We start from the raw sequence: 12,214 nt of genomic DNA, 5'->3' as shown, positions 1-12,214 counted from the left end.
GTAAAGAAGCCAAGGTTTAAGTCTACAGCTTCATAGCCCATACCCATAACCACTGTGCTACTGATTAAGTTCAACTCTCTTCTTCCAGGTTCTGTCCAGCTATCCAATTAACTACATGGTAGGCGCACCCATTGTTTACCGGATGTTGCTACTACAGGACCTTTCCAGGTGATGGGGATTTTGGGGTTAAGAGCCTCTGGTCTATTGGCCATACCTTGCCTCTGTGACATACACATGTGCTTATTTATGTGGCCCTCTGAGCATGCATAGCCCCCATAAAGTCAACCTCATTGTCAAAGCACCTAGAATCCAGCTCTAGGCTTAAGCAGAGTCTGGTTCAAGAGAGGCCCAGGAGAACACTGATTTCTCTTCTCTTCCTCAGTTACAAGTTCCCACATCTAAAGTGTTGCTTCAGTGGTGGGGAGACCCTCCTTCCAGACACTCTGGAAAAATGGAAGGCCCAAACAGGACTGGACATCCTAGAATTCTATGGCCAGACAGAAACGGTAGGAAACTTGCTCTAGGAAAGCATGGGCTGGTGAAACTCGTGGGTTTCAAAGGCTCTTTGATAATAAAGATATGAGTTACCACTTATCATATACTTATTCAATAAATATAAATATTTATTAAGACCTACTATGGGGGAGATATTGGCAATTCAGCAGAACTAAAACAGACAAAGATCCTGCTCTCATGGAGATTACATTCTAGCCGTCATGGGGGAGAAACATATAAACAAATAAATGACATGCCAGATGGTGAAAAGTTCTACAAAGACAAGTGAAGCAGATAAAGTGAAGATAGGTGGGATAATGGCCTAGTATTTCAGGTGGTGTCATCAGGAGAGTCCTCTGTAGTGGGGGAATGTTTTGCCAGAGATCTGAGTTTATTACATGTGTTGGGCACATGTCAAGCTGCTCAGATTGAAGTAAGGGATGGAGAAGAGAAACCACTAAGACCCCCCCCCCACAACCACCACCACCACCACTTCATCTGCTGAGATATCTTCTTGGAACTTTTGGGGTCCCTTGAAACTAAGATCATGGCATCTGGTCCCATCACTTCATGGGAAATAGATGGGGATACAGGGGAAACAGTGTCAGACTTTATTTTTTTGGGCTTCAAAATCACTGCAGATGGTGACTGCAGCCATGAAATTAAAAGACGTTTACTCCTTGGAAGGAAAGCTATGACCAACCTAGATAGCATATTGAAGAGCAGAGACATTACTTTGCCAACAAAGGTCCATCTAGTCAAGGCTATGGTTTTTCCAGTAGTCATGTATGCATGTGAGAGTTGGACTGTGAAGAAAGCTGAGTGCCGAAGAATTGATGCTTTTGAACTGTGGTGTTGGAGAAGACTCCTGAGAGTCCCTTGGACTGCAAGAAGATCCAACCAGTCCATTCTAAAGGAGATCAGTCCTGGGTGTTCTTTGGAAGGAATGATGCTAAAGCTGAAACTCCAGTACTTTGGCCACCTCATGCAAAGAGTTGACTCATTGGAAAAGACTCTGATGCTGGGAGGGATTGGGGGCAGGAGGAGAAGGGGACGACAGAGGATGAGATGGCTAGAGTCCATCACGACTCGATGGACGTGAGTCTGAGTGAACTCTGGGAGTTGGTGACGGACAGGGAAGCCTGGCGTGCTGCAATTCATGGGGTCGCAAAGAGCCAGACACGACTGAGCAACTGAACTGAACTGAACTGAGCACAATGTGGACTCATGTTATCAAAACAACCTGGGGAATACTCCCCCCAACTCTTTTCCCCAGCGTTCTTACTTTGACTCTCAGTACTTATTGCCTCCTCCTCTATACTCTTCTATCCACATCCTTTTATAGTTAATTGGTCCCCTGACCCATTAGAGCTCCTGAGAGGGCTCATGGCAGCACTGTGATGTGGAAGAACATTGCAAGTGTGGCTGAGGACAATGGAATTACGGCTGGGCTTCTAGCCATTCACAGGAGACCATGTCTAGGGATGCTCCTTTGGACACCAAGATCTCCATAGGAGAATTCATCTCAGGATTCAAACAGCGCTCTCCTTCTTATGGGAGAGAATTTAATCCCACACTGTATTAAAGGACTTTTGGTATCCATAGTCCCTTATTAAAGTTTGGCCCCTCTAAAGCGATTGCAATGCTTTAATTATGAGTTGTTAGTTCCTCTTCCCTGGGGCAAGGTCAATCAGAAGCTTTTCAAATACTTTAGTGAAACCTCTAGGATGGAGGTTCCAGGAAAAGGGAACAAGCCAGGCAAAAAGGAGAGAGGGAGCTACCAAACATGAACCAACTACAGGACTGTGTCAGGACCTGCTCTGTTGAATCTTTTTTACCAATCTGTCTACTACTTTCCACAGGGACTCACTTGCAGAGTTTCCAAGACAATGAAAATCAAACCTGGGTACCTGGGAACTGCAATTCCCCATTATGATGTGCAGGTTTGTTAGGGGTATTAAGGAGTGAGGGTACATATATATATATATATTATTTTCAGCAATTTACTTATTACATTGTACAAAAACAATAAAGATATTAAAATAATATTTAAAAAGGAGGGTAGGAGGAGGGATGGATGGGGGAGAAAGGAAGTTATTCATATTCTAATCATCCAGGAAAAACCACTTTGAATAGGTGGAAAATTGGTTAGCTAGTTAATTATATAAATATACACATTTTAAAACAAAAATGGGGTGAATTTTGACATACAATTCTGTAACTTAATTTTATCACTGTGTAATCTTGGGTGGCCATCTTTTCAGGTCAATTAATACCTATCTACAGCAGAATTTTTAATTACTACATAGCAATAGATAGTATGGTTCCACCACTCTTTATGCCTTTTGTTAGTTAATAGATGATTTCTAAAATTTTCATCAGTAAAATCAACACTACAATGAATATGCCATAGCTAAAATTTTGCTCCTATTCCTTATTATTTCTTTGGGCTAAATTCCAAGATATAGAACTTATCTATATGTGTCTATGTTTATATATATATATATATATAAGCATATGTATTTAAAGTATAACAATTTACATTCTAGTCAGTGTTATGTGTAATTACCTGATCCCTTATATCTATGATAATCATTTATGAAGACTGATTTTTAGTATATTAATTAATTCTCACATAATTTGGTGAAATAAGCTATTATTATCTCTGTTTCACAGATGAAGACACTGAGACATAGAACTTAGGTAACACAAAGTCAACTAATAAAGTATCAGAGTCATAATTTGAACTTTAATCTATCTGATGTCCAAGTCTGTGAGCCTCAAAAATAATAGGGTGCTATTATACTTCATGAATTCCTAAAACTACAAGTATCTTCCCAAGATCATCTGGTCCAGTCTCACTAAGGGGTTGCACCTAAACCATTTCAGACAAATGGATTAAAAATTTGGACTTAAAGCTCTTGGCTTCTCTTGGTTTCCAACTCTTTTCAGTCACCACTAGAGTAAGATGATCTTCTATTTGATCAGCTCTTTCATGTTGCCATTCAAGCTGTCTACTGTTATGCAGACCATTCTTCCAATCTGCTTCTTTCTGCAGGTAATAGATGACAAGGGCAATGTCCTGCCACCTGGCACAGAAGGAGATGTGGGCATTCGAGTCAAACCCATCAGACCTATAGGCATCTTTTCTGGCTATGTGGTGAGGAAAGCTTACTCATCCCCCTCTGTATCCTAGTGGAAATAGTGGGTTCTGAGAGGCATGAGGGGAGTTCCCACCTCCCAAGAAGCTTTGGTAAGAAATAGGGACAAAGGGACAAAGGAAAAAAGTGTCTAGGAACGGGCACTTTGCCTTGCAAAAAGCCTGGTTATTCACTCCTGCTTTTCTTAGCCTATGGTTAAGATTCCAGTTGATTAATTGTCTTTCTCACAGTAACCCTTTTCCACTTCCAAGAGCTGTTTTATGACAGAAAGTTTATTGCCCCTGAATAATATAGAGCAGCATTCTTCCAAGGGCAGTACTGCCCCCTCTCTCAAGTACCATGCCCCTGCTCTATGCCACTGATCTCCTCTAGAGCCATGCAAGATGCTTTACACTAAGACTTCACCATAAGTTAAAAGCATTCCTATCTTCAGATCTTGGAATATTAAAAATAGGTGACCCTCAGATCCAACTGCCCCACTCTATGGGTGAGAATGGTAAAGTCAGAGTTTACAAGACTCATTCAAGTCCACCACAGTGAACAATGGGCTGGGACCTCTGACACCAAGATGATTAAAGAATAAAGTAAATAATCCAATAGTTACAGTTGCTGCCATTTATTGTAAGCTTACCACATGGTAAGCACTCTCCTAAAGCAGTTTATATGCTTTAAACTTGTTTAATCCTTTCAATTACCCCTTGAGTCCTTGGGCCCAAATTACTTGAGTTTAAAATCCTGCTCTACTAATTGCTGTGTGATCTTGGGCAAGTTACTGGTCTCTCATACCTCCGTTTCCTCTCTCACACCTCAGTTTCCTCAGATTCCTCTTGCTTTTTCAGATCTTCAATACCCCTAACTTCCAAATGAAGGAGCTAGGGGTATGAATTCCTTATGCCACCTTTTAACCCAGAGATGGAGCATCTACTCTAAAGCTCACACCCCTACTCTTGAACAAAATATAGAGATAGAGATCCTCTGACAAGGGGCAAACCTCAATCATTCTCTGTGCTTATAAACAGGCACTTCAGTTGAACAGAGGGGTTCAGCCATTACAGAAATATGCACATTGACCCAAGCCTCAGACAGCTTGCTGGTGTATCTCTAGAACTTTCATATCTAACAATCTGGACCCAAGAAAAATGTCTCATAAATCATGATGCCCTTGAACAGTGTCATGGGGTGGAGCAGGGGTTAGGCTGACCAGTAAAGGAAAGGTTGAATCCAATGGGGGAAAGGCCCGAGAGCATGGGCGAATGGATTCATTAATATTATCCATCAAACTGGACCCCAGAGGAGTAAGTGAGAGACTCTGGGTGGAATAAATAAAAGGGGAAGTGCCAATTCCACCTATTCAGGGAAGTTCTACCATGTGTAGTAATTCAAGTTGTAAAGTGAACAATCTGCACATCTGGTGATGGCAGGCCCAGGGCAGAGGATTTAGGCTTTGCAGGCATAATGACTGTCTTTCTGTGGTCACCAGGACAATCTTGAGAAGACAGAATCCAACATCAGAGGGGATTTTTGGGTCCTGGGAGACCGGGCAATCAAGGATCAAGATGGATATTTCCGATTCATGGGAAGAACAGATGATATCATTAACTCCAGTGGGTAAGCTTGGTTTCTGGGCAGGAAAAGGGTAATCCAGTTCTTTATTCTGTCTGATTCTAGACTTCTGAGCTGAGCTAGAGGTTGAGTGTCCAGTCTTCTCTGAAAGACAGGTTTTTCTGCAGGTACCGGATTGGGCCCTCAGAAGTGGAGAATGCACTAACGGAGCACCCTGCTGTGGTTGAGACAGCTGTAGTAAGCAGCCCGGACCCCATTCGAGGAGAGGTGATGGGGGAACTGTGGCCTGGGGGGTGTACAGATGGTAGTTAAGAGTATGAACTCTGGGGCTAGACAGTCTGGGCCCAAACCTTAGCCCTGCTGCTTACTAGCTGTGTGTCCCTGGACAAGTTATTTAGCCTTTCTGTCTCAGTTTAACCATATGCAAGATGCAAAGCTGTTGTGAGGATTAAATGTGTTAATATTTGTAATGTGCTTGAAACAAAGTCTGACCTGTAATAAGTACTACACAAAGTCTGTCTTTTGGGGCTGCAGATATTCTATCCTGTTTGGCATTTGAATCAGAATCTATTCCCTGACTAGAACAGAGGAGGAATTTAAGCCAAGATAGAGTCTTTGAGGCATGTGGTTTTTAGTGAGAGGAAGAGAGGAAGAAAGGCCCCTGTAATGCCAAGGTTAATGAAATAAGCCCAGATGAAATCTAGAAGAGCTTGTGTATGTGAAGGAAAATTTAAGGTGGAAAGACGTGGGTTGATGTCCAGGGTGAAAATTGATAATATCATACACCTGGCAGGTGTGGGAAATATCATAGGCTCAAAACCCTGGGTGCCAAGCACTGAGCTAAGCCATACTGTATATGATTTCCTTTTATTTCCCATGAATTAAATATGGAAGTTGGATCTCTATTTTATAGGTTGGCAAACTAGCTTGGAGAGGTTAAACAAATCTTTTAGGTTTATTGTTCCCAGCCTTTATTTTCCTCTCTTCTAACTAACTTTTTCCCATCACACTCTATTGTCCCTGGGATATGAGGTAATCCTGGTCTCAATCTACAGTCCTACCTGCTCATCAATAAACAACTTGAGAGAAAGTTGGAATCTTGGCCATGATTGTCCCCAGGTCCTACTTTTCCCTAGCCCCAGATATCTGGAGGTGCAAATGAGGGGATATAAAGGTGGTGGCGGTGGTGGAAGTCTTGACACTGATTATCCCAGGGCATGACAATGCACTCTGATCTTTCTCTGGGCCCTCATCCTTGCTGCAGGTAGTGAAGGCATTTGTGGTCTTGGCCCCACACTTTCTGTCCCGTGACCCAGAAGAGCTCACCAAGGAGCTGCAGCAGCATGTGAAGCTGGTGACAGCACCATACAAGTACCCGAGGAAGGTAAGGCCTCTGGATTCCCATGTCCTTCCCCCTTTACTCAGGGATGGAGATATGGTTTTTCTCTTGTAGTTCTCTTTTTCAGGGTGAGGACCAAGACTTTACTCTAAAGTTCTGCCTGATTATGACCAAGAAAATCCAAAAGGACAATCCAGTAGCTGCCTAGATGCCTGAAAATTGGCCTTTAATTCACTCTGAACTGAAACTCAGATTCGCCCATGGAAACAAGTTCTAGCCAATATCTGGCCCATATCCCCCCTCTTGGCATTGAGGTCTTGCTATATTATTCAAGATTCTCTCATTTGCAAGTGACAGAAATTCAATCTGAAGTGTATTGCTCACACAGTTGTAAAGTCCAAGGTTGGGGAAGCTTTGTTGTGGCTGATACCAAACATTCAGATGGTGTGGTCAGGGATGTCTTTTTCCATCCCTTAACTCTCCTTCTTTCTGTATTGGCTTCATTTCTTGAATTGTGCTCCCTGTGAGATAGTCCCCAGGAGCTCCAAAAAAACAGTTTTAGCAGCTTAGATAATCTCAGTAAAAAAAAAAAAAAAAAAATCATCTTTCCCCTCAAAGGCACCAGCAAAAGTCTTCAAGTTCATTCTCATTGAACCAGTTTAGGTTATGTACCCATGATTAAACCAATCTTTGTAACCAGAGGAATGGGCACTCTGATTTGCCAGTTCTGAGTTATGTAATCAGACCTGAGCAAGTACAAGAAGGATGGGAGAGAGGGCTGCCCTACACCCCTGACACGGACTCAGTGAGCTCACCACAATAAAAAGGAACTGCTCTTACCAGAAAAGGTAAATAACATAGAACAATAACAAATAACATAAAAACACTCTCCCTGTTTTCAGCTATTTTTACACTGGGGCAAGAAACTAAGGCATGGAGATTGATGTAGAAATGGATATCCCAGGTTTTGGAGGTGGGTACAAGATAGAAGCTTGCTGGAGGAAATGAAAAACACATTTTTGTGTCTGGGGTAGACACACATACACACACACACACTATACTTTTTAAGTGGTAAGCTTTACACATGTCAGATACTTAGGTAACCCAGATTTTTAATGATGCTTTGTCAACACAGGCTAATTATCATGGGTGGGTTTTCTGAGAGGCAAACTCTGGGAAGGAACTTAACATGCCGAGGTTTATTAGGGAGTGCTTTGGGATCAACACAAGGGGAAGGAAACAGAAGGGAAGAGAGAGGTGTTTGCTGTTGTTGTTCATTTGCTCAGCCATGTCCGACTCTTTATGATCCCATGGACTGCAGCACACCAGGCTTCCCTGTCCTTCACCATCTCCCAGAGTTTGCTCGAACTCATGTCCATCGAGTCAGTGATGCCATCCAACCACCTCATCCTCTGATATCCCCTTCTCCATTGCCTTCAATCTTTCCCAGAATCAGGGTCTTTTCCAATGAGTCCAATGAGTCTTCACATCAAGTGGGCAAAGCATTGGAACTTTAGCTTCAGCATCAATCCTTCCAATGGATATTCAGTATTTATTTCCTTTAGGATTGACTGGTTTGATCTCCTTGCTGTCCAAGGGACTCTTAAGAGTCTTCTCTAGCACCACGATTCAAAAGCCTCAATTTTTACTCACTCAGCCTTCTTTATGGTCCAACTCTCACATCCATACATGACTACTGGAAAAATCATAGCTTTGACTATATGGACCTTTGTGGGCAAAGTGATGTCTCTGCTTTTTAAGACACTGGCTAAGTTTGTTATAGCTTTTCTTCCAAGGAGCAAGTGTTTTTTTTAATTTCATGGCTGCGGTCCCCACCTGCAGTGATTTTGGAGCCCAAGTAAATAAAGTCTCTTACTGTTTCCATTTTTCCTCCATCTATTTGCCCTGAAGTGATGGGACCAGATACCATGATCTTTGTTTTTTGAATGTTGAGTTTTAAGCCAGCTTTTTCACTCTCCTCTTCCACCTTCATCAAGAGGCTCTTAGTTCCTCTTTGCTTTCTGCCATTATGGTGGTGTCATCTGCATATCTGAGATTATTGATATTTCTCCTGGCAATCTTGATTCCAGCTTGAGCTTCATCCAGCTCAGCATTTCACATGATGTACTTTGCATATAAGTGAAATAAACAGGGTGACAATACACAGCCTTGTCATACTCCTTTTCCAATTTTGAACCAGTCCATTGTTCCATGTCCAGTTCTAACTGTTGCTTCTTGACCCACATTCAGGTTTCTCAGGAGGCAGGTTGGGTGGTCTGGTATTCCTGTCTCTTTAAGGATTTTCGAGTTTTTTGTGATCTACACAGTCGAAGTCTTTAGTGTAGTTAATGAAGCAGAAGTAGATTTTTTCCAGAATTCTTTTGCTTTTTCTATGATCCAACAGATGTTGCCAATTTGACCTCTGGTTCTTCTGCCCTTACTAAACCTAACTTATACGTCTGGAACATCTCAGCTCACGTACTGCTGAAGCCTAGCTTGAAGGCTTTTGAGCATTACCCTCCTGGCATGAGAAATAAGAGCAATCATGTGATAGTTTGACCTTTTCTTGGCATTGCCCTTCTTTGGGATTGGAATGAAAACTGATCTTTTCCAGTCCTGTGGCTACTGCTGAGGTGTTGATTTGCTGGAATATTGAGTGCAGCCTTTTCACAGCATCATCTTTTAAGATTTGAAATAGCTCGGCTGGAATTCCATCACCTCCACTAGCTTTGTTTGTACTAATGCTTCCTAAGGCCACTTGACTTCACACTCCAGGATTTCTGGCTCTAGGTGAGTGATCACACCATCATGGCTATCTGGGTCATGAAGATCTTTATTGTATAGTTCTTCTGTGTATTCTTGCCACCTCTTCTTAATATCTTCTGCTTCTGTTAGGTCCATATTGTTTCTGTCCTTTATTTTGTCAACCCTGGCAAGAAATGTTCCCTTGGCATCTCTGGTTTTCTTGAAGAGATCTCTACTTTTTCCCATTTTTTACCCCAGACTGTCCAGCAAAAATGGGTTTATTTGACAGCAGCAAAGATTGAAATTCAGAGTCTTGAACTATGGCAAGCCATGTGTAAGGAAAGGAGGTCTCTTTTGAAGAGAAGAAAGGGAAGTTGGCAAGGCTATAGTAAACAGAGTATCCAGGGGAGAAACTGAAAGTTCAAAGTATAGTGTCTTTTCGTTGGCTGAGTTGTGACAATCTGATAAGAAAGCTTTCCCAAGATATTTGGACCAGGTCTGGTAGAAGATTGTCACCAAATATTTGATGATGACATATCATTTCAAATGAGCCTCAGTTTCTATGAACTTGATAACATATGGATTTATTTATTTTTATAAATTTATTCATTTCAATTGGAGGCTAATTACTTTACAATATTGTAGTGGTTTTGCCATATGTTGCCATGAATCAGCCATGGGTGTACATGTGTTCCCCATCCTGAAACCCCCTCCCACCTCCCTCCCCATCCCATCCCTCTGGGTCATCCCAGTGTACCAGCCCCGAGCACCCTGTCCCATGCATTGAACCTGAACTGGCGATCCATTACACATATGATAATATACATGTTTCAATGCCATTCTCCCAAATCATCCCACCCTCTCCCTCTCTCACAGAGTTTAAAAGACTGTTCTATACATCTGTGTCTCTTTTGCTGTCTCACATATAGGGTTATTCTTACCATCTTTCTAAACTCCATATATATGCGTTAGTATACTGTATTGATGTTTTTCTTTCTGGCTTACTTCACTCTGTATAATAGGCTCCAGTTTCATCTACCTCATTAGAACTGATTCAAATGTATTCTTTTTAATGGCTGAGTAATACTCCATTGTGTATATGTACCACAGCTTTCTTATCCATTGTCTGCTGATGGACATCTAGGTTGCTTCCATGTCCTGGCTATTATAAACAGTGCTGCGATGAGCATTGGGGTACATGTTCTCTTTCAATTCTGGTTTCCTCTGTGTGTATGTCCAGCAGTGGGATTGCTAGGTCGTATGACAGTTCTATTTCCAGTTTTTTAAGGAATCTCCACACTGTTCTCCATAGTGGCTGTACTAGTTTGCATTCCCACCAACAGTGTAAGAAGATCTCCACACCCTATCCAGCATTTATTGTTTGTATACTTTTAGATAGCAGCCATTCTGACTGGCATGAAATGGTACCTCACTGTGGTTTTGATTTGCATTTCTCTGATAATAAGTGAGGTTGAGCATCTTTTCATGTGTTGTTAGCCATCTGTATGTCTTCTTTGGAGAAATGTCTGTTTAGTTCTTTGGCCCATTTTTTGATTGGGTCGTTTATTTTTCTAGAATTGAGCTGCAGGAATTGCTTGTATATTTTTGAGATTAATTCTTTGTCAGTTGCTTCATTTGCTATTATTTTCTCCCATTCTGAAGTCTGTCTTTTCACCTTGCTTATAGTTTCCTTTGTTGTGCAAAAGCTTTTAAGTTTAATTAGGCCCCACTTGTTTATTTTTGCTTTTACTTCCAATATTCTGGGAGGTGGGTCAGAGAGGATCCTGCTGTGGTGTATGTCGGAGAGTGTTTTGCCTATGTTTTCCTCTAGGAGTTTTATAGTTTCTGGTCTTTTGTTTATATCTTTAATCCATTTTGAGTTTATTTTTGTGTATGGTGTTAGAAAGTGTTTTAGTTTCATTCTTTTACAAGTGCTTGACCAGTTTTCCCAGCACCACTTGTTAAAGAGATAGTCTTTTCTCCATTGTATATTCTTGCCTCCTTTGTCATAGATAAGGTGTCCATAGGTGCGTGGATTTATCTCTGGGCTTTCTACTTTGTTCCATTGATCTATATTTCTGTCTTTGTGCCAGTACCATACTGTCTTGATGACTGTAACTTTGTAGTAGAGCCTGAAGTCAGGCAGGTTGATTTCTCCAGTTCCATTCTTCTTTCTCAAGATTGCTTTGGCTATTCAAGATTTTTTGTATTTCCATACAAATTTTGAAATTATTTTTCTAGTTCTGTGAAAAATACTGCTGGTAGCTTGATAGGGATTGTATTGAATCTATAGATTGCTTTGGGTAGTATACTCATTTTCATTATATTGATTCTTTCAATCCATGAACATGATATATTTCTCCATCTATTTGTGTCTTGTTTTCTTTCACCAGTGTTTTATAGTTTCTATATATAGGTCTTTTGTTTCTTTAGGTAGATATATTCCTAAGTATTTTATTCTTTTCATTGCAATGGTGAATGGGATTGTTTCCTTAATTTCTCTTTCTGTTTTCTCATTGTTAGTGTATAAATGGAAGGGATTTCTATGTGTTAATTTTATATCCTGCAACTTTACTATATTCATTGATTAGCTCTAGTAATTTTCTGGTGGAGTCTTTAGGGTTTTCTATGTAGAGGATCATGTCATCTGCAAACAGTGAAAGTTTTACTTCTTCTTTTCCAATCTGGATTCCTTTTATTTCTTTTTCTGCTCTGATTGCTGTGGCCAAAACTTCCAAAACTATGTTGAATAGTAGTAGTGAGAGTGGGTACCCTTGTCTTATTCCTGGCTTTAGGGGAAATGCTTTCAATTTTTCACCATTGAGGATAATGTTTGCTGTGGTTTTGTCATATATAGCTTTTATTATGTTGAGGTAAGTTCCTTCTATTCCTGCTTTCCGGGTTGTTGTTG

At 41.1% G+C, this 12,214-nt stretch overlaps 1 protein-coding gene across 1 annotated transcript in view; it reads left to right on the top strand.

The window, feature by feature from the left end:
* Nucleotides 1–12,214, top strand: part of LOC102271620 (acyl-coenzyme A synthetase ACSM2B, mitochondrial) — a 46,274-nt gene that overhangs the window by 16,356 nt on the left and 17,704 nt on the right. Inside the window, exons 6-12 of the mRNA XM_070362576.1 lie at nt 89–168; nt 383–506; nt 2,358–2,438; nt 3,554–3,655; nt 5,137–5,264; nt 5,387–5,486; nt 6,484–6,603. Of these exons, the coding sequence (XP_070218677.1) occupies nt 89–168; nt 383–506; nt 2,358–2,438; nt 3,554–3,655; nt 5,137–5,264; nt 5,387–5,486; nt 6,484–6,603 (735 nt within the window). The remainder of the gene's footprint in view (nt 1–88; nt 169–382; nt 507–2,357; nt 2,439–3,553; nt 3,656–5,136; nt 5,265–5,386; nt 5,487–6,483; nt 6,604–12,214) is intronic.

This window comes from Bos mutus, chromosome 25 (genome assembly GCF_027580195.1).
Source record: "Bos mutus isolate GX-2022 chromosome 25, NWIPB_WYAK_1.1, whole genome shotgun sequence".
NCBI classification, from domain to species: domain Eukaryota; kingdom Metazoa; phylum Chordata; class Mammalia; order Artiodactyla; family Bovidae; genus Bos; species Bos mutus.
Note: the sequence above shows the minus strand (reverse complement) of the source record. Positions and strands in the feature narration are given on the sequence as shown.